Source organism: Pelobates fuscus, chromosome 10, assembly GCF_036172605.1.
Source record: "Pelobates fuscus isolate aPelFus1 chromosome 10, aPelFus1.pri, whole genome shotgun sequence".
NCBI lineage: Eukaryota > Metazoa > Chordata > Amphibia > Anura > Pelobatidae > Pelobates > Pelobates fuscus.
In genome coordinates, this window is record NC_086326.1 from 63,745,382 (window position 1) to 63,769,373 (window position 23,992).

At 40.7% G+C, this 23,992-nt stretch overlaps 1 protein-coding gene across 2 annotated transcripts in view; it reads right to left on the reverse strand.

Moving 5' to 3' along the window:
* Window positions 1–23,992, reverse strand: part of PRKG1 (protein kinase cGMP-dependent 1) — a 927,484-nt gene that overhangs the window by 235,732 nt on the left and 667,760 nt on the right. For both annotated transcript variants that reach the window (XM_063435055.1, XM_063435054.1), the window contains exon 4: window positions 11,659–11,764. In XM_063435055.1, the coding sequence (XP_063291125.1) occupies window positions 11,659–11,764 (106 nt within the window). The remainder of the gene's footprint in view (window positions 1–11,658; window positions 11,765–23,992) is intronic.

Here is a 23,992-nt window from a genome sequence, read left to right on the forward strand (position 1 = left end):
ATGAAGGATAATGGCAATATTTTTCATGTGATAGAATACAATTTTTTCGCATTAAGCTTCTTGACATGTTTAGCTAGATTTAATGAAATGTCTTTGATCAGAGCATTTTAGATGAAGTGATATATTTCACGAGACATATTGGTTCTACAGAAATATTGGCACATCAAGCTAGTGATAACTTGTTAAATGTTACTTTCTTTATAGAATTGTTCAAGGGAACTCTTTAAAGTCAATGTATTAAAGGGACACCATATGCACTGTAATGACTTGATCTAATTGAAGTGGGTATAGTGTCTGGGGTCCCTTGGCACCATCCATCCATTCAATGTTAAGCAGTTTTAATGCTAAACAGGAGTCCCTAATAGCCCATGTCCTCTGTGCTGCTTCAATTAATGAAGACGTATCAGCCTGAGCAACAATGGGTGGCTGTGATTCTCTGAGTGTGTCAGCTGACCACCAATGAGCGCCAGCCTATATGTACCCAGGTCACAGCAGCAGATATAAAGAATATACTGAAAGAAGATATTAACAGGAGAATTCCATACTCTATAACCAATGCCAAGAGTGTCCGTGCTGATAAAGCCTCCCTCCATCAAATAAAAAGACTGCAACAGTTTTTTGAAGTTTTAAAGTCATGTTGTTGTTTAAGTATTAATGTGTTTTCTGTCTACACTAGGTTTATTTAGGTTTATTTATTTGTGAATCAGGCTCTCCTTTCATGCCTGATAGATAACGCTAACATGTTTTTACAGCACTGCAGAAAGCAATAGAATTCCACAGCCTTCAAACACCATAACGAACATCTGACCATAAATTGTCATCTGCGTACATGACATAGGAGTAGTGAAAATGGTCTAAAAAGTAAACAAGCTCCAAATTTTTGGCATGATATTTATTTTTAAACAGTATAGAGATGAAAAATAAATAAATAAATACAAATAAATTGATAGCAGAAGTAATGTTACACTCCATAAAGGAACATACTTACTGAAGCATCTTAGAAATGTCATTAGGCTTTTGAGAATACTTATTAATCTCCAAAAATAATTGCACCCACTATTAAAACCACACAAACCGAGCATCACATCATTCTTGCTTAATTCGGTTCTCATTACAAAAGATTATATGTATCGCAAAAAAAAAATCCAAAATAAACATGACAAAGATTTAACCATTTCACTACCTAAATCAAGTATATAAAGTTTTTATTTTCATGTATCTTGCAGAATGCAATCTAATCCATAATTCCTCACTATCATTTATATTTTAGTGATCATTACCAGACTATAGAGTAACAATTTTGCTAATACGACTGTAATTTTGCTGAAAATGTAAGCTCACCGCTTTCTTACAAACAGTAAAGGAAGTGTCAATGAGTCTTATGATTCCTAAAGTTGGGGTGAACAGAGTTTACCATTTTACTGTTAGCATTACATTATTATTCTAGAGATTGATAAAGATTGCTATAACAGTTTTAAATAACTTTGTTTTAAAAATACATGTCTTAACTGCATTTGGGTAGTAAGCTGAGCAGCTAGCATAGCTTTTCCAAGATAAAACTGAATAAACCCTTTTAAAGGTTACATAGCTGCATAAGTAACCAACATACTGTGTTTAAATATAGTTGTCATAATGCATATTAGAACCATTAACATGGAGAATATAGAAAACCAGAATCATGCATTTCCATATTGCCTGGTTGCAACAAAACCAATTTACCTACTAAAATGTACATTGCAAATAAAAAAATACATATATATCTACTCTGAAATATAACAGTGAAAGAGTTAAGTGCTATGAAAATAAACTTTTTTTTTTTTTAGGAAGTGCAAATTTGCCCATAAAAACGGTTTATTCCTGTATTAATGGGTCCAACAATATGGTGTATGTGATATGTTTTGCTGCTCACAATTACGTCTGAGACAAGCTTGTTATCTGAGTCACCAAAGTAACTTTAGGCATTTGAATGAAATTATGCGTTTGCAAGAACATGATGACATTGCACAGAGGAAGAATGTAGACATACCATTTTCAGGACCTGTGGTGCATTTTATTAAAGTGTTCTTGGGAAACTCGGTGTTTCTGATACATATTGTATAATTTGAAGAACAGATCTCCTTTTTAGAAAATGGTATACTGCAGGGATATATTAAACGGCTTGACATTATCCTCTAGAAGATCTAATACATTGAAACGTTCGTAGATGTGTCGTTAATGACAATTTTACCACATGACAGGAGGCTTCATATTTGCATATCTTTCTTTACTGAAAACTCCAGCAGCATAGAAACAGTAACAACCAATCAGAGAAAAGATATGCTGCCCATAAAAGGGCCTGTCTATGACATCATTTCCTCTTTCTTTGCTGCTCCAGCCATTAACAGGTCAGAGTATTTTGCCTTGTGCAAAGATTTTTTACTGTATACCTGTTTTTATTTGTGTACTGTATATTTTTTGTATACTTGTGTTTATTCTTGCCCTGACTGCCTGTACCTGCTCCCCTCTCTCTGCTCTGTGCTCGTTTTATTCATTTTTCTCACTTCATTTTCCGGCGATCCGCGGGCGGCGCGGCTGTCTGTGCCACGCTCGCCGCACGGACCTGCCTCTATCTAGCGCAGGGTTATTGTGGGGTGACGGGTGGAGGGTAGCCAGGGCTTATTTGAGATTTTCGCCGCGTTTTTTCCTTGCAGACCGCGGCCGCGAGCGGGAACCCCTTCCCCACGCGGCCGGCGGCCATCTTGGATCTCGCGGTTATCGCGAGATCCGCGGCGGCCTCTCTCTGCGGTTCGGTACTCACCGACCGCCGTATCGACACCGGGGACCACCATCAGTGTGTCTCCCCGGTCTCTTTTCGCTCCCAACTCCTGCACCACATGCAGGGATAGTTCCTTTTGCTTTTATATGTTAATGCACTTTTTTCACTGAGGGTGCAAAATTCTCCACAACACTTTTTGTTTTCCTATAAGTACATCTGCCTCACTGTAAGGCAGGGGTTTGCATGCAAGCATTTGAAGGCTCATAAGGCTACCGTCCCCTCAATGTGACTACTATTAAAGGGACATACATACATATACACATAAATATGTTATCACCCCTCAGGGGAATTTACTGGCACTACCAACCCTCCAGGGTATATCATTGGGTACCCCTCATAGGGTCCTGTTATATTACTGCACCCAAGGGTGAAATTTATGTGGGTGTCCTCTGGGTATTTTTTCATGGCACACCACCTGGGGTGACCCCCCAGTCATGCATGCAGGGCGATACAGCCCCCCCCCTTTTTTTGGTTGATGTGGGTGTCCTCTGGTTACCACGGCACGCCACCCGGGGTGAACCCCGAGAATATGCACTAGGGCGTACCTAAGTCTGACACTTAGCCCTTTGGATAAAATACGTGCATAAAAGCCTTCTATACACGACTATATTGTCTATGTTGCATACGAAAAACCACCACGGTTCTCCCCACTGAACCTTGTTCTCGCCCCACAGGTTTGACGCTACTTTTGGTCATGGAAGATACGCAAAGCTCAGATTTTCAAGCCATGATCAATGCCGCCGTGGCGGCTTCCGTGGAAAAGGCCCTCTTGCGAGCCCTCCCCCACAGCCATGGTGATACTAGCCCTCCGGGACGCATGGAAGCGTCGGGCTCTGAGACGTCCAAGACCAGGCGACTCAAGAAACCTTGGAGCCCCCCCTCCGCCAAGGCGAAGGGCAAGGTGCCCGCCAAACGGGTCAAGGGCGCGGACCAACAACCCGCACCCTGCGCACCCCTGTCCTCGGACGAGGACGACGCCTACGACCCACGTGACCTAAATGTGGTGGATGAATGGCAACGGGAGGGTTCACCCTCGGACGACGAGGACTGGCAGGACCTGCCACCCACTTCTTCGACTTATGTCAAGGAGACCTTCTTGGACAGAGAGGCCGATGACAGCCACACCGCCGGTCCGTCCGGGGATGGCGTCTTTATGGACGAGCAGGGCTTGCCGCTGTTTGACCCACGTACCATCCGACACCCTCGCTCCTCCGAGTGGACACTGCCAGAACATCTGGCAAAATTTATTCATTACTGGCTACGCAAGCCATTGGAGAAGGAGGTGCGGACGCGCCTCCGGGCCGAATGCCCCAGGCCCCTGATCCCCGACAAGGTGGCGCTAACACCAGAATTTGATGATACTATGGTAGCCTTTATGTCACGCTCGGGCAGAGACCCGCGCAAAGGGGTTGAAAAGGGCATCAAGGCAGCACAGGACAAAGTGCTGGACCTGCTGGGTCCCATAGCCAAGATGTTGTATCACGCTGACATGGCACTCAACCAAGGATCGCTACTGGACCCCCATATCATGCGCGAATGGGCCCAACGCGCAATCTGTCTGCTGGGCAACGCCAACGCAGCGCTGTGTGTCGAGAGACGCAGATCGGCTCTGATCAGGATTGACAGCAAGCTCCTGGAACTGGGAGCCAAGGAATTCGGGCCTAAGGCCAAAGGTCTGTTATTTGGCGATGCCTTCATTGCTGAACTGAAACGTCATGTGAACTTGTTCACGACTTTGAACAAGGCCCAGACCTCACTCAGACAAGTGTTCCACACCCCTCCAGCTAGAGGTGTTTTTGGAAGGGCTGGCCGACAGCGGAGCCGTGCCGCCAGCCGATTTTGGACCTCAGGTCCCAGGGCGTTCCCACAGACGCCAACCTTCTTCCCGTCCTCCTCACAAAAGCCCTCTACATTTCGAGGCGCAGGAAGGTCCAGGGGTTTCAGGAGCCGCGGACGCGGCCGCTTCAATAATGGTGAGTCCCTCCATACGTACTTTTGCCCCAAAGTTTATTGCAGGCAACCTGTCTTCTTTTTTCCAGAATTGGACACGGGTCACCAGAGACGCCTGGGTCCTCCAGACGGTACGCGGTTTCGTGATAGACTTCACCGCACAACCTGTCCAAACCGCTCTCCCCCTCCCGATACACATGTCGGCAGAACAAAACCGACTGGTGGACGAGGAGATCCACTCGCTCTTCGAGAAGGGCGCGGTTCAGTACGCGCCAGACGGGGGAGGCTTTATAAGCAATATCTTCTTGGTGAAGAAGAAAACAGGCGAGTATCGACCGGTTATCAACCTCCGACAACTAAACGCCTTCGTGGCCTACAGACACTTCAAGATGGAAGGCATCCATCTTCTGCAAGACCTTCTCGCCGAGAACGATTGGTTCACGCGCCTGGACCTCAAAGACGCGTATCTCACGGTCCCCGTAGACAAAGATTACCGTCAGTTTCTCCGCTTCAGATGGAGGGGACGGGTATGCCAATTTACTTGCCTGCCATTCGGCCTCAGCTCGGCTCCGTGGTGCTTCACGAAGCTGTTGAGACCGGTGATGGCTCACATCCGGACAAGGGGCATACGCTGTCTCGTATACTTGGACGATTTACTGATTTTTTGCGAGTCCGCGTCCAGGCTACGATCGCAGACGAACTTTGCAGTTCACTTACTAGAGTCCCTGGGATTCGTGGTGAACATGCAAAAATCGTCTCTCACTCCATCCCAGTCAGTGCAGTTCCTGGGGTTCGACATCGATTCGAGGGAATGCGTATTACGCCTCCCCTCGAAAAAGATTGCCTCAATAAGGAAGGAGATCAGGCGAGTCTTGAAGATGGACTCAATGCCGCTCAGGATGCTCGCCCGGATTGTAGGACTCCTGTCCTCATCCATTCAAGCGATATTCCCGGGCCCCCTACACTACAGGGCCATGCAACGGCTGAAAGCGGGATACTTACGCACCGGACATTCCTACGACCACTGGATCCCACTCACTCGGGAGGTGAGATCAGAACTGCGATGGTGGTTGCTACACATACAAGCCTGGAACGGCAAGGCGATCTTCGGCCCCTCTCCGGATTTCGTTGTGGAATCGGACGCCAGTTTATGGGGATGGGGCGCCAACTGCTCAGAGGCCTCCACAGGGGGACCTTGGCAAGGGGAGGAGACCGGCCTGCATATCAACTGCCTGGAGTTGATCGCGGGCTCCTTCGCCTTACGCAGCCTGGCCAAGGACAAATCGAACTGCTGTATCCTGCTCCGCATGGACAACATTTCGGCGGTGCAAGACATCAACCGCCTGGGCGGAGCAAGGTCCAAAGATCTGACCGAAGCTACAAAGGACATCTACAGCTTCTGCATGCAGAGGAACATCACGTTACAGGCGGAATACCTCCCAGGGGTCGCCAACCTGACGGCGGACTGGTTCTCCCGGCACTGGAGAGACACCAGCGACTGGACGCTCAACAGAGAGATATTTCAGTCACTGCGACAACGGATGGGTCCGCTATCAATAGATCTGTTCGCATCGAGGACCAACCACCAACTGTGGAGATACTACAGCTGGCTTCCGGATCCGATGAGCGAAGCGGCGGACGCTTTCCTGCAGGACTGGCCCTCACACGGAGCCTACGCTTTCCCTCCATTCTCGATGATCCCACGAGTGCTTCGATACTTACGCACCCACAGGACTTCGGCTCTACTCATAACGCCCCTCTGGCAGAGTCAGCCGTGGTTTCCGGACCTCCTGGAGATGTCCCACGACACTCCCGTGCGACTCCCGACCTTCCCACTCCTTCTGTCGGGACCTCGAGGGGAACCTCACCCCCTCGTCCTGGAAGACCAGTTGGAACTGGTGGCTTGGGCGATTTCAGGGGATCCTGGTCAGTCCACGGCCTATCGCAGTCTACTAAAGACCTCCTTTGGGATTCGTGGGCCCCGGGCACCAGGAGATGTTACATTTCCGCTTGGTCAGCCTGGAGCGATTGGTGCGTGGAAAGGGATTCCGATCCCTTTACTGCCCCTATTCCGCTGATACTTAACTATCTTGCCCATCTCTTCTCGACTGGTAGATCATTCAGATCCCTTAACGTGATCAGATCGGCCATTTCAGCGGCACACATCCCAGTACAAGACAGACCGGTGGGTCAAGACCCGCTGGTGTGTCGCCTACTGCGAGGCGCTAGAATGACGAGACCCCCAGCGCCCAAATATTCCAACCTTTGGCAGGTAAGTAGAGTACTGGACTTTCTGAGAGGGTGGCCGGACAACCCGTTTCTATCTCTGAAACAACTCTCAGCAAAATTGGCCCTTTTGTTGTGCCTGGTCTCTTTCCGACGGGTGTCTGACATTAGGGCCTTTGACGTGGACGGTTTCTCTCTCACTCCAGAGGGAGTCACCTTTTCCATTGCGAGACGGACTAAATCAGATACGCCCTCTGTATCCTATCCATACTTTGAATCGGACCCCAAACTGTGTGTTGTCAAGACACTCAGGAGATACGTAGAATGCACAGCCTCTCTCCGGCATTTTCCGACGGGTCAACTGTTAATTTCCTACGTGAAACCTCACGGACCAGTGTCTACGACCACCCTGGCCAGATGGGTTCGCTGGTTACTACAACTGGTGGGAATCGAATCTAGCTTTGGGGCACATTCAGTTAGGGGGGCGGCGGCATCCCAAGCGTTCTTGGCAGGCGCCTCCCTAACCGACATTATGCGTTGCGCGGACTGGTCTAGGGAAAGTACTTTTCGGACATTCTATTTCCGCCAGGTTTCGCATGCTTCCTTCACACTGGTTAGGCCTAAGCTTTAAAAATGCAAATATGAAGCCTCCTGTCATGTGGTAAAATTGAAGATTATATTAGCTTTAGTGTACTAATAATCTTAATTTTAGTAATGACAGGAGGCGAATATTTCCCGCCCTAGGGTTTTTTCTTCCCCCCCAGATACTTTGTTTTCTTCAGGTTTAAGGCCTAGTGCTCAGGTAAGCATGCAGGTTATTACTGTATATGTTAGCATATGTTGTCTTGCATTGTTCTTGTTATGTATGGATTATTTATATCATCATTTTTTCATTTGATTTTGTGGTCATGTTGCTCACGTTCCGTTTTTTGATAACCTAGTTTAAGTATAATACTTTGATGCCCTAGGTTTAAATTTCTACTCTTAATATATATTATTGTTCAGTTATACAATGGTTGTGATATGCGGACACGTTTCCACGCCAGAAACCTTTCACCTTTTTTCTTTTTCTTTCAGCGTGAATATCCAGTTCATGGGATGAAGAATCGTTTTCCACTGAGTCATATCATGGATTTGCCTAAGTTCTTTATCGTTATATATTTGAATTGTTAATCTGTATTGATATTTTATGTATTAACTGTTACCTTTTTTCGCCTCAAAGAAAGAGGAAATGATGTCATAGACAGGCCCTTTTATGGGCAGCATATCTTTTCTCTGATTGGTTGTTACTGTTTCTATGCTGCTGGAGTTTTCAGTAAAGAAAGATATGCAAATATTCGCCTCCTGTCATTACTAAAATTAAGATTATTAGTACACTAAAGCTAATATAATCTTCAATTTGCCAAGGTTCTAAGGCAGTAAAACAGTTCCAAATAATTACCCTCTGGCCACTATGAATGATGGTTAGGGTTGGTTTTTATATATCCATCCAGTAGGAATAAACTATGTCTATGTACCATGGTCCAGATAATGGCCACAGATAACAAACAAACTCTTTTGTCCAAACACTGCTTCCTGATCTCATGCAAGTACTGGTGCAGGGGTAGGTAACCTTTGGCACTCCAGATGTTGTGGACTACTTCTCCCATAATGCGCTTACAGCCATGATACTGGCTAAGCTTCAGGGGAGATATAGTCTAGAACATATGAAGTGCGAAGGTTGCATACCCCTGTACCAGTGAGTACTCTTAGAGAGGAACATTTAATGTAGTGCTGTCTACTCACAGGCTCACTGTATTTAAATTGAAACTGTAGACAACATGACCAAGGCAGCTGATTAAAGTGTTTATTGGGCCAAACCTGCAGTCTTTTCTTTGACTAATTTGTCAAGCTGAGAAAATAGTTCCACCTACATCACAGACATTTGCCTCTGCATGTAGAGTGTGCTGATGTGAAGGAAATTGCAGGCACTGCTCCCCAAGAACAAATGCTCGCAAGTTCAAAGACTTTGGACTCTTTGTTTTTGTGATGCTTGGTGCCGCATGTGCGCCGGACTGCGCAAAGCACCAATCATTACAGAGACTTTAACCATGCAACCACTGACTGATTGGGAGCAGCACCCGCAAATGCCTTCATATACGTATAGATAAATCAACTAATAGATATAAGCCGATATGAAATAATTTATTTTCAACTTTCTAAAATGGCGTATAGGTAAAACCTTAAAGCTAGACTTTAAAACACTATTTTACCAGCTTGAAAAATTAAAGGAACAGCTGAACAGTCTGTACCATGGCACCAAAAGCTGAAGTAGTGAAGTATGGTTATTTAGTGGCCCTTTAAATGTTACATGTATGTAAATGCTAGGACTGGTGTTCTGTTGATTACTAGACTGAAAATAATACATGATTACAATCTAAAAAGTGCAGAGTAGTTTATCATTTCTAAAAGAAGAAATTCATCTAGTGCAGCTCTAGACGTATTTGTGAAAAAATACAAATTGAGTTTTGACTTCGCATAATATATAAGCCAATTCAGAAAGGGAAAGTGCATTTTTTAAATGGAGCATTGGCATCATACCATAAAGTAAACCAAGTATTAAGCTTGACAGAGAAAGTTTGGATACGGGTTAAAGAGCTTAAAATATGAATATCTTATTTGAAAATAGCTCCCTGGAGAAGAAAATCCTTTCTTTTTTTTCTTCCTCCATCACAGTATTCTGAGCAAATATCTATGGATTCTACCTACAATGTAGTTCCTACCATATTCACTAAATGTAATTGTTCAAGTATTTTCTATATAATCAGGAGTATGTTCAGTATTGCAGTAAAATAAAAAGCTTAGGGGGAGTTGTATCAAAGTGTGGACTGCACTTTTACCTGTACTTTTTGTTGCCATTTATTAAATATGTCAGACATTTTTTCATCCGTTTTGTTTTTTGTGTCATTTTTTTTTTTTATACAACAGATTTAGCTATTTTTCCACCATTTTGTTTTGACAGGTAAATGTTATGTGGTCATCTTTTAGAACAATTTATTAAAGATGATCTAAATAACAGAATTAGGCCATCACTGTTCAAAACGCTTTCATAAGTATTCTCCGATGTATCCAGTCTGTGGAATTTTACAATTAACTATTTGTATGCTGGATAGCTCAGCAACGCATTGTAATATCCCAAAATAAAGTGTCAATATATTGCAAAGGGATAATGTCTTAAAATAGAATAAGGATAGCAACCTTGAAATGGGGGTATATAGGTTACACAAATATCAAACATGTGACTGATGTAATCCTGAGTTGCACTAGGAGAGGTAAAGCATTTTAATTAGATTGTATTAAAATAAATATAAATACAAATACGATAAAATTAAGCCAAATATGTTTGCATAATTGTAGGCTCGTTTAACAGTGGATGCATCAAAGCACCAATATTATTTACTATACACATAGATTATACGGCAAGGAATGGTGTTTGATCCACATCTATTTGCTTCAAAGATATCAATGACTGAATCATCAGTTTGCCTTCAATTTCAACATTTCTCTGGTTTCTAGCTTGAGGCAAAGAGGTCTAGATTCATCTGAAGTTGAGAAGTCTTTGCAAATGCTGTGCTAATCTATGGAGCCTTGTTATCAGAGATCAATTTCAAGCACAGTCTCTATTGCATTCCATAGAATTGAGTTAACATTCCTTTTCAACTTTTGCTATAAGGTTTTAGAATTACCATAACTTTAAATCCATGATTAATCATTTTTATAATCTCAGTCTTATGCCAAATCCCTTTATCTATTTTTAAAGGAACACTCCAAACACCTAAAGCACTTACATCTACATGAAGGCCAGGACCCAAGATTTCCCAGCAGAACATTACCCAGAGCACACCACTGCCTCCCCAGCCTGCCTTTTTCCCCATAAGGCATCCTGCTGCCGTCTCTTACCCAGATAAGCAATGTACACATATGCGGCTATCCACCTGATCTAACAGAAAAGTTGCTTTATTAAGCCAGGCAACCTCCTTCTATTGCTCCATGGTCTAACCCTGATGCTCCCATCACCATTGAAAGCACTTTCGGTGGTGGGCAGGGGTCATCAAGGGCACTCTGATTGGTCTGCAGCTACGCAGCAAACTATTCCATCATCAATAAGTTGTTCAGCAATGTGAACTATAGTAGCTTTTCTGTGATCAGACCAGATGGGCTAGATTTGCATAAATGAGTCCTGTGTGCCCATGACCATGATGCCAGTTCACCAGTTGTCCTTCCTTGCACCACTTTGGTAGGCAATAACCATTGCATACCTGGAATACTATACAACACTTGCCATTTTGGAGAAGATTTGACCCCGTCATTTAGCCATCACTATTTGGCCCTTGTCAAATTCACTCAGATCTTTTCACTTGCACATTTTCTTACTTTCAAAACATGAAAATTAAGAACTGACTGCTCCCTCCAGGGTCCTAGTGCACTAATCATATTTATGTGCTCCCTTATGAATGTTGGGAACAGGTCCCTGGTGTCCTCAAAAGCAGTACAAAAGGCAACTAAGGCATATTGGTGGGACGGGACCTGAAAATCAGGACTGCCCTCCCAAACTTAGTACAGTTGGGAGGCATGAACATGTTTTACTGTATCAAGAAAGAAAAAAAAACAAGCACATAATTTCCTACCTTTTTAAAAATTCCATGTACTCTGTGTGCTTGATGAGCCCCGTTCTCATCATTATTGTCTGAAAACATTGCCGATCGATTGCCCAGAGTTTCACATTTGTAAGAGCTACAAAAGAGATACAGGAAAAATCATTAGTTACATACAATCTCTCAACGTCGTTTTGCCAATTTCAGCATTTCTGACATCAGTGAACAAAGAAGACAGAAATACCCCTGGTATAAATCTAGATACTCTATAAAAAAAAAAAAAAAAAACACAAAAGCCGCAATTAAAGCTAAATGTACCCAGTACAGGGAAATCCTGTTAGAATTAAAACATAAAATAGAACCTCTGCATTTTTTCTGGTATTATAAGGAAGCTAGACCAAATGAGTATATTTGTAATGCCCCATAATTAGTTGTAAATTTTATTTTGTGAGAACGCTATAAAATAAATATATTGTTCAGTTGGTCTAAAATTCATCCATGTGCTGAAATTCACACAAACCATAACGGTATGAATAGAGGGCAATCAGTGTATTGAAATAAATAAATAAATATATATAATATATAGTGTAAATAGAATAGGATGGCGCAGAAGTATGGAGAAGAGAAATTAAATAGATAAATGCAGCAACCTACAAGGGGATCTGATACAATTCACCAAGTAAAACATAAACCATAAAAAGTAGGTGCGCAAAATAAATATATCACTTCAACAATAGAATGTGCAAAGCATGCAGATTTATCTTGCAGTTAACTGTAAAGTCGCAGGTATATTCACATGTTGGGAAAACACCATATATCAAGTGATTGGTGACAAAATCGCAGGTATATATATATAATGGGAAAACACCATATATCGAGTGACTTGTGCAAGCAAGATACACACTGATGAAAAATAATAAATAATTAATACTTGCACAGGTCTGCTTAGATGGTCTGATCTGAAAATATAAAAAGACACAGACCTAGTGCAGTATTGTGGAACAGATAAATATAACTGAAAAGGAATATTCCAAACTCACAATTGTGGAGTGGTTGTAGTACCACTCCAGACTATCTGGCTCTGGGGGGATCAGTCCCCTGTGATCGTGGGATCCGGTAGGTAGATAACTGGGAACAATCACTCGGTAGCCGGTCCGGTCAGAAGTAAAAATCAATTTTATTTCAACATAAAAATGTGTATAAAAATAACTTATAAAATATAAAGTAAGTCTTTCTGTCGCTAGTATGAGAGTTCAAAAGGTCCAGAGTTGCACTTTCCGAGTAAAACGAAAACGAAAGTAGTAGTTCTTTTACTCTGTCTCCCACGCTCCCAGCCAGCGAAGTTACTTCCGACTTCCGGTTTCCGGTATCACGCAACGCGTTTCGCCCCGCCTCTGAGAAAGCCCCAAGAGGCGGGGCGAAACGCGTTGCGTGATACCGGAAACCGGAAGTCAGAAGTAACTTCGCTGGCTGGGAGCGTGGGAGACAGAGTAAAAGAACTACTACTTTCGTTTTCGTTTTACTCGGAAAGTGCAACTCTGGACCTTTTGAACAATGTTTGACATATGGTAGTATTAGGTGAAGAGGATCCTGTGCAAATTAGCTAAGAATATATAAAGATGAGGAAGAAATACATAGAGTGAAGTGAGGGAATTAAATGATCTGTATAAACCTGAAGGGATGGGAGGGCTGCATGGGAGGAGTGGGCATTGTAGACAAGAGCCAGCAGAAGAAGGTTGTAAGGGATACGGAGTAAAGAAGAAGCTGATTTTTTTTGTTTTGTTTTTTAAAGAAGTGATTTTTTTTTAAAAATGATTTTGTGAAGTATTGAAGAGATTGGAAGAGTCAACTAGAGTGTGGAAAGACTATCCATAAGGCAGCCCTGCAGGCAGCAGTCTTGGCTTTGATAACAGGATAGTAACAGGTCATTGGTGGTCAAGAGGCTTTGCTGGAGCATATGTGTAAATGAGGGATGCAGGGAAACATTTACTGAGAACTTCGTAGATAAGCTTGAAGGACACTTTGAACCATGTCCTCAAATGAGACAGGAAGCCAGTGTAGAGACTGATAGAAGAGTGAGTTGTACGAGTTACAAGACATAAGGAAGATGAGTCTGGAAGAGTTGTTCATTATGGATTGTAGAGGGGCAATTTGGACACTTTTCAGGCTAAAGTTCAGGTTTTCCAATGCCTTTAAATACTTTTGCTCTGGGTATCTTCAGCATACAGGTGAATCTGGTACAGAAGGGGAGGAGAAACCAGAGAAGAAGACACTGAATTTGTGCTTATAGCGGTAGGAAGCACCAAAGCAAAGGTTGCAATGCGTGAGGAGGAGAAGTGGATAATCAACAATATCAAAATTGGCAGAAATATTAAGAATAATAAGTAGCGAATAATGGCCTTTGGATCTATAAGTCAAATAGATTTATTTAATGCTCCTCCTTTATTGTATTTGTTCTGTGAATAAAATCAACATTTAGTGTCCATCTCCTAACCATTAGTTATCTATTTTTTCCCCATCTATTGCACGTTTTTGGAGCGATGGATGGATCTCTGAATCACAAATCAAAATAAACTATTTGTCCATTGTATGTGCCATTTGTTTCAGGATATGTCAATATGGAACTTCAGAGCTACGGAATTTGGATTACCCACTGATCGGCCAAAATTCATATGGCTCAAAACATTTTTTAATTGAATTCACAAATCTAGTATACATGAACATAGTGAATTGTAGGCCAACATAACTGAATTGATTGCATGGCTGAATTGTAATGTAATGAAATGAAATGTTTGGGAATAACCCATGTAAATAACAATTTAACAGCTTGCAAAGTAATTAGAGCCAACTACTTTGTTAACATCGAGTCTTAAGATTTGTATTCATTCTTAAAATCATCATTAAGAGGTTTTAAAGGTATACTCTAAGGACGAAAATATATTTAGTTTAATGAATCAGTATAGTGTATAGATTATTCCCCTGCAGTCTCACTGGTGAATTCTCTGACAGTTAGGTGTTAAATCACTTTTTTTCTGTCTATGTAGACCTGTCTCTAACAGACTCAATAAAAAAAAAAAAAACATTTAAATGTGTTTTTTTATTTTCAGTCAGATTTTGCAGCACAGTGTGTTTGTTTACTTTGGTAGTTTTTACCTACTGCTCTACTAATTTTTAATCACGCACACTGGGTTCCTGCATGCTCTAGGGGGGCTATTAATAAAGCAAAATATAATTTCTAAATCAAACAGAATATGCAATAATGGAAGTTTAAACATTAGGTCTTTCTTTACATGAGATGTGTAGGGAGGCTGTGTATGTAACAGACAAACGTGTTGTGGTTAGGGCTGCATAAGCACACCAACATCCCACTAATGTTGTATGTTACTTTAATTTATTTTTGTATTATTTTTTACATAGTGAAACAGCTGTAGATGTACTATTTTCAGTCTGACAGGCAAGCAGATCGAATGATCTGTTTCCTAAGGAATGTTTTAAAACAGAATCTCTGATGACATTTATTTTATCAATTAATATAGGCTTCTAGCTTTTATTTTTCTGCAAGGATAGAGCATAGAACAAATTCAGAAGAATTGGAAAACCACATACATTCACAATGAACCACCACACAAACCTCAACAGTGATACATATATATTCTTACAGGTGAGGTGTTCTGACTGGGATGTGATCCAGGGTTTTCCAATTCTAAGGTAGTGATGTCACCATATATATAACCAGCTGATATATAGTACTGTATTCTATTAAATAACCACATGGACCCACTGCTCAGATTTTGGTCGCTGAACTCACTAGTAGGTTTTGCAGATGTTAAATCCCTAGGGGATAAGAACAAAGTGCTGATGGCCCAACTTAACCCATTAATGATTTATGGTTTCTCAATCTCTTCACACTTCTGGACAAACAGTTCCCACATGGAAACTCAATGTAGACAAATGCTACTTTAGGAATAGAATGAAACTTACAATATATATTTTGATTGGGGTTGCCCCGAAAAAAATACATATAAAAATAGAAATAATTGATGATATTGGACACAGAAAGGGTCATTGGCTGAATTTATTTACCTTCATTTTGACTTATTTTTAACTAAATATAATAGAAGAAAATTTTACAACTGGTGAAAAGACTCCACATTAAATAAGCACCAGTTCAAATAAAATATTATGGGGCTGGATTAAAATATATATATATATATATATATATATATATATATATATATAAATGAACATGCTGAATATGTACTTAATTCACAGAGGTGGAAAATAAACAATGAAGAAATATACTACAACTAAAGGTTAGATTATTTTGTATCAAACAGAAAGGTAAAATTAAAAAACATCTGGAATTCCGACAGGAAGCTCATAACATAAATGGCTAACACAGAACAACAAACCATGGCCTTGCTTTAATATTTTTGTAAAAGCTTTTAAAATTGTTTAATATTTTGGAATACTAGTTAAATAATGTGATATTTTGAATATATTGACATATTTAATATGATATATTTTTTGATATTTTGATATTTTTACATAATTTTCAAAGTTTATATAAAAACAGGCTTATCCAAAAATATTTAATCAAGACCCATATTATTTTTTTTTTTTTTCAAACCTTTAATGAAATAATTATCTAATAGCTGCCATCCACGATAAAGCATGAAAAAGAAGAACACTATTAAGCAGCAATCTGGTATTTTATTAGTAATGTAAATATAGTCATGAATCAATGTGGCACTTGCTTTATAAACTTCTCTTAATGGAATCAGAATGCAAGTTCACTGTGACCAATTAAAATGCGACATGATTCTAATACGCAGTGACATATTGGTTTCCATTCAGAAACACAATTTTAATAGCATATATACATTTTCTTAAAACAAAGGAAACTGTGTCTTTCTATTGTATAAAAATAATTCTAAAAAAACCCCCCAAAAAACAAAAAAACAGCCAAGTTGGTTTAGGATAAATTTCATTTCTGTACTCTATTATAAAAGCCTATTGTAGTGTATATTGGTTGGACAAAAAATAGAGAATCAAAAGCATGAACGGTTTGCTACCACTCATATAATATAAAAGTTTCACTTCTACATTATCTGTCCTAAGTTGTCCGCCCTTAGATGACAATAGGATGTTTAGTATCCATTAGAAACAAATTGCATCACTTCACTTGTATTTTCATGGGACACATTTATGTAAATACCAAGATCTCTGTATGAGAAGGCTACTTATTGTTCAGGACCTGTGCAGGCCAAACACCTATAGCAGTCGAGCTTGATCAAGTGCTTTATGTGTGAAGATTGTGTCATCTTTTTTTTCACAAAAAAAAAAAGCAAATTTGAATGGAAATTGGTACTTTTATAAATTAAGCTTGTTAAGCCTTCTTGGCTGTCAATCAGATAACAGGTCCTGATACTTCCTGGTTGTTTAGTTCAGTAGAGTTCAAGAGGCAGCAATTGCTCTGAGCAACTGCCTTGCAAAGACTTTTCATTGAGCTGCATTGGGAAGCCTGTGATTTGTCAGCCACAGAAAGTCTGGGGGTAATTGCAAAGGCTTCCATCAAGAGATCTGCAGCTTTTGTAAGATGTTTTTAGATATAATGAAATGATAATTAAAAAAAATGTAGAATTAAATACATGCATGTTTTCATTGGGGTATATAGACTAAATAGTGATGATTTAATTTATTTTTGGGGAAGTGAATTGTCCCGTTAAATTACTCTCAACTGTCCCCATTCTGTAGGACACCATAAAAAAAAAATATAAAAATATAGCAAAGTGCATTATGTCAGAGTACAGTAATGGAGTTCACAAAATTAAATGTAAAACATGTGACATTTTTGCTTTATACGTCTGAGCATCTTATATGCTAACAAGCTAAAGCATAATTTCCCTCCATTTCTTTTCTTTTCTTGCTGATTAATCTCAACAGAGCACGTTGTATATAAAGGAGATTGATGTTTACAAACAGCATAGGTAGGGAAAATTAAGCCTACATTATACCAAATTGCTACAGTTTTGAAAACATTCTTAATCTATAGTCCTTGACTAGCTGTAAGATGTCTGTTGTAGCAGAAAACATTACTTAGCTGCAGATGATTACGAAACTGATTTTATAGGTTTGACATTTAGACGTAAACTGCACAGCAGGTTCAGAAAGAAACATTACTGAGGGATGCAAGGTACAAGCAACATGAGAATAAAGTATCTGCTAAATGTGTTTAACTGCAGGTATCAGAGAGCTAGCATGTTGGACTTCATTTTGTTTTTGCTGTGGATAGAATAATCTATAAATATAGCCAATAATACATATGGCAGTTCCATACTAGGGACTAACCCAGAATACTACATTTTTAGCAGATTTAGATTTTATAAAAACATTCTTTTGGCAAATATTAAAAGACAGTGATTCCTAAAGCAACATGTGACCCAATGGATTAGAGTTGGGATATACCCAGGGCCGGACTGGCCCACCGGGATACCGTGAAATTCCCTAGTGGGCCGCGGCACCTGGGGGGCTGCATGTAGAGAAGGAGCCCTGCTCCCTATATTTTAATAATATCGCGGCCGCCTAAGCGATCCAGCAGCACACTCACTGATACTGACAGCAGCATAGCTGTCAGCACAGGAGGACTGAGGGAGGGGGCGGAGCTAACTACCATGCTCCCTCGTTGTTCCCATAATACCCAGCATGGACACATCATAGAGTAGGAATTAGTCTATGATGTGTAGATGCTGGGAATTATGGGAACCGCAAGGGAGCATGGTAGTTAGCTCCGCCCCTCCCTCAGTCCTCATGTGACAAGGTCAGGAGGGACACAGAAGGGGAAGGGAGGAGACAAATAGAGGGGAGGGGGACAAATAGAGGGGAAGGGGGGACAAATAGAGGGGAAGGGGGGACAATTAGAGGGGAATGGGGGGACAAATAGAGGGGAATGGGGGGACAAATAGAGGGGAATGGGGAGACAAAAAGAGGGGAAGGAGGATACAATTAGAGGGGAATGGGGGGCAAATAGAGGGGAATGGGGGGGAAATAGAGGGGAATGGGGGGACAAATAGAGGTGAATGGGGGGACAAATAGAGGGGAATGGGGGAGACAAAAAAGGGGAAGGGGGGACAAATAGAGGGGAGGGGGGACAAATAGAAGGGGAGGGGCACAATTAGAGGGGAATGGGGGACAAATAGAGGGGAATGGGGGACAGATAGAGGGGAGGGGGGACAAATAGAGGGGAAGGGGGGGACAAATAGAGGGGAAGGGGTGAGACAAATAGAGGGGAATGGGGGGACAAATAGAGGGGACGGGGGGACAAATAGAGGGGACGGGGACAAATAGAGGGGACGGGGGGACAAATAGAGGGGAAGGGGGACAAATAGAGGGGAAGGGTGGGACAAATAGAGGGGAAGGGGTGAGACAAATAGAGGGGGATGGGGGGACAAATAGAGGGGAAGGGGGGACAAATAGAGGGGAAGGGGGGAGACAAATAGAGGGGAAGGGGGGAGACAAATAGAGGGGAAGGGGGGAGACAAATAGAGGGGTAATAGAAACACAGGTGAAGGGGGACACAGAGACTGAGGGGTAATAGAAAGACACCAGGTTGGGGGATGACGACAAAGAGACAAAGGGGTAATAGAGAGACATAGGGCAAGGGGGACACATAAACAGATGGGGTAATAGAGAGACAGGGGATGGTGGGACAAAGAGAGGGGTAATAGAGAGACACCAGGGAAGGGGGGACAAAGAGACAGATGGGTAATAGAGACACATAAAGGGTTGGGGGGACAAAGAGACACAGGAGAAGGGGGGACACAGAGACAGATGGGTAAGAGAGAGACACAGGGAGGAGATTGGGAAGAGAGACACAGGGAGGAGATGGGGAAGAGAGACACAGGGAGGAGATGGGGAAGAGAGACACACAGAAGGTTTGTTGGGGGGACAAAGAGACATACAGTAGGGAAGGGGAACAAAGTGACAAGATTTGTGGGAGGCAACGCTGGGCTGGGGAAAAAGAGACAGAGAGTGACTGGGAGAAGAGAAAGAGGCACACAGAGTCTGGAGTTAGAAAGACACACAGATGAGATTTGGAAGGGGAGAAAGAGACAAAGTGGCTGGGGCTAAGAACAACACAAAAGGGGTTGGGGGAAAGAGAAATACAGAGGCTGGAGAAGGGTAAAAAGAAACATGCAGGGACTGGGATGAAGTAAAAGATGCACAAGGGTCGCTGTAAGATAAAAAAAGGAGACAATTGGAGACAAGGTACACTAAACGAGGTAAAGGTAATAGACGTATGTGATCCTGACAGAATTACACACATTATATATATTGATGTGTGTATTAGTAACATATAATTATGCCTATAATATTTACACATATAGTAATATACATTTATATATGCATAATACACACATAAATGCCATTAATATATATATGTGTGTAATGAGCACATATTGGCCCAGTCTTGTTGCTAGTTGCATACTCCAGCACAATAACATATTCAAAGTGAAGAGCGCACCCATAGAACTTCAAAATTAACCAGATCACTTCATTTTTTTAGTTGTGCAACTGCGGACATTCAGTATTTCAGTCCCATTACTAAAATGTCCTTAATAGGCCAAAGTAGTTGTACTGAAACATTGATTACATGCAAATGTACGTCTACTTAAAATAAAGGCGCTCTTTTGTTTATTTTGAAGCCCTATATGTGTTCTTTTGTTGGAGTAAGAGTTTTCAATTTCAAGTTATTTTTTCACCCTCTATATCAGCACACTATGCTGGTGCGACGCATTATTGGGCTGGTATAGAATTTTTTTCCAGGGCTGATTTTAGTTCCCAGTCCAGCCCTGGATATACCTAAATCATGGACTGTTGGGGCTGAAGGACTGGACATTAATAGTACGGTTAATGACAGTGCTTAAACCATTTAGGGATGTCAGGGAAAACATGAGTAATGCCTAGTTTGACAGGTCGCTCCTGCCTTTTATTGTACTGGTTTCATCTTGCCTAGCTGAGTCTTATTGTGTGACTATGCCTACTACCTCCGCAGGTGCAAATTGCCTTCAAATTCCAATAGGTGTTCTATGTTTTTAACAGTATTCTAAAATGAGGTGGTGGTACTTTCAAATTTCTTTGATAGTCATTGTGGTGGTTTCTGTCTCTGTTGCTGAGACTTGCAGTGTGTCAACACAGGCTAACTCTACAGATGCAACCTTCAAATCAATATTTTTTTCTAAATTTCTAAAATTATTATAAACTATGGCAGGGAATAAAAAAAAAATGTAATCAAGCTTCAGTCCCCCCTTTTTTAATTATGATTGTAGTGATTTTGCCCCGCATGACTGACTCTTGCGATAACTCTTGCGTTGTCTGCTACCTTCACAGAAGCCGTTAGGAAAAGCTTATAGGGCCCTTTTCCCCCCACTAAAGGACAGTCAGTTATGCTACAGAATGAATGTTCAGGAAAGTTTTGTTCTTTTCAGGGTAGAATGGGTGAGTAGGTCGTCAATTGCCCACTTACTTTTTAAAAGTAAATCCCCGTTTTTAGCAGGAAAAATGGGCAAACAAAAAGATCTGATTTACTTTGACAAGGGCCATGTAGGGGATGGCTAGACGACGGGGTCAGAGCATCTCCAAAACAGCAAGTCTTATGTGGTATTCCTGGTATATAGTGGTAGGAGGTCCAGATTGGTGGTAAGGTTAGCAATAGGGCTAGCAACTGTAGATACAAATGTATTTTTTTCCAAGTTGTATTATGTTACGATGACAGTTTTATTATTACACAAATCATTCATAACTTAATTTTTTTTTATCTCAAAATATAGAATTCAATAGAACAATATTATATTTCTGATGCTATTTTAGCTGAATACTTTCTAAAATATTTTATCATTCACAGCATAATTTCAAAGAATTGGGAAAGTGTCCAATCAGAATATGAAATTAACATTTGCATATAAATCCAGTAATTACTGTACGTTTTGTCATGATACTCATCCAAATTGAATTTTAAACAGTGAACATAATTATTACTGTACTCAATTTAAAGTTGGTTTATCTTCCTTTAAAATGATTCGTTGACATTTCTCACTTATTCTGTACTTGCAAGCGAGACATTTTGCAGTATATTCACAGATATAGAGCAGATATTCTCCATCATTTAATCTACTTTACCATTAAGTCATTTTATAGTTTTTATATAGGCCAGAAGAATTTTCTTCACATAGACTTTGGTAAATTGATAAAACAATAGTCCTAATCGTCCATTTAAATATAGTACAGTTTCACAATTAATCTGTTTTATCTATTTTTGTGCTCTAATTCTAAGTAGAAAAATACTATATATAATACATTGCAAGATTTTTTTAGATTGCTAAAAAAGAGACCAAGGGTGGGCTATATTTTTACAAGCATGTGGGTCCTTAGTCCCTTAATTAAAACATGCAAGACATTCAATATTGGCAAAGATTTACAGATCAGACTGGCAAATAATGTCTTGACAAAAATATAATAAATATATAATCTATATTTATGTATATATATATAATAAATATAATAATATAATATATATATATATATATATATATATATATATATTACAATAAGCCATGTTGCCTATATCACTGGCTGTGATGTTGCCTATGTCATTGGCAGAGATACCCTTGCACATATTTGTAATGTTAGCTGAATGTATGCATCAAGTTCAGCCCTTCTCTGTTTTTGCAGTTAATCCAAAAGAATGCAAAAAAAAAACGAATTTGAGGCTCTTTCAATGTTGTAATAACTAGGAAAAACTCCTTCTCCACTCCAGAATGGTAGTCAGATCTCTCCTTTGGTCAAGAAACGGTTACCCCACATATTAAATTTTATATCCTTGAATATTATGTAAGTAAGTAATGCACCGTGATTTGGTCAAAACCATTACTATAATAAACCACATTGTATAATGACAAGTCTGTGTGTTATTTCTCAAAATTCTTAGTGGAGGGAAGATTTACAGGTAGAGATGTCGCGAACATAAATGTTTCCGTTTGCGAACGGCGAACGTGAATTTCCGCAAATGTCAGTTCCTCTTGACATTTTGTTTCATAACTCTAAGTCTGTATTCCAACGTTTTGCATTGCACCATATGTCATTGTCACTACGTGTATGTTCACTGCACTTCAAAAATAAAGAATTAAAATAAAAAAAAATAAAATAAAAAAAAAAAGAATGCAGCTTCGAATAAATCTAAAATGGATGCTGTCCAGGAGGTGGGAGGGTCTGGGAGGGAGGGTCTGCTGCTGATTGGCTGGAATGTGTCTGCTGACTGTGAGGTACAGGGTCAAAGTTTACTCAATGATGATGAATAGGGGGCGGACCGAACATCACATATGTTCGCCCGCCGTGGCAAACGCGAACAAGCTATGTTCGCCAGGAACTGTTCGCCAGGAACTGTTCGCCAGCGAACTATTCGGGACATCTCTATTTACAGGGTTATTCACTGAAGGGATAATTCAAAGGAACTTTCAAACCTAAGCCTTAAATACGCATTCTGGAAAAATGCTTCAAGTCCGTTAAAATTTCATATGAAAAAACAGTGAATGTTGGAAAGTGGTGCTTCTTATTATAATGTTAATTTTAATAGGGCTGCTGAATACACTATATGTGTACTCCAAAATCCCACTGTATAAAACCACCAAAGAAGTTGTAACTTAGTGTTTGGTTGGTGTATCCAGTTCTCAAACACTTAGAGTGCTGAGCTCTATAGGTGTATAATGAGGAAAACATACACTTACCTCTAAATATTGGTTGGGGTTACACATGCAAAATAAATAAGAGAAAAACCTAGAATAGTGTGATACTGTATATCAAATAGTGAGTGAAAATAAACTGAAATTTTCTACAGCATCTGTGCTTTCAAATCTTAAGTTATACAACTAGCTATCTCCCCTTTTATTCTATGAGTGAAAATATAGTGTATGGGACTTTAAAAAAACGAATGCAACAAGTAGAATACAAATCCAGAAGTGACAGATCACCACCAGACACCAAATGCACCATGGGGATTGTAGTTCGACAGACACCGAACGGAGGTGTAGTGAAATTTGCTAGCGACAGGGTGCATTCTGGGATTAGTTGTACGAACATGAGGGCCGGATATGACGCAACGCTTAGTAACAGCGTTCGTGGGCTCCAATACGAAGATACTTGTGGAATCAACAACTCGTTACTTATATATGCAGAACACCTGAGAAAACACTGCATGATTGGACAAAGAGGAAAAAGGGCAGGTAAATTTAAATGCTTTAAAACAGACAACAGGAAATGGAGAATATACCAATTAAGAAAGCAGAAATCACAGGTGAAACGCGTCTTGGTA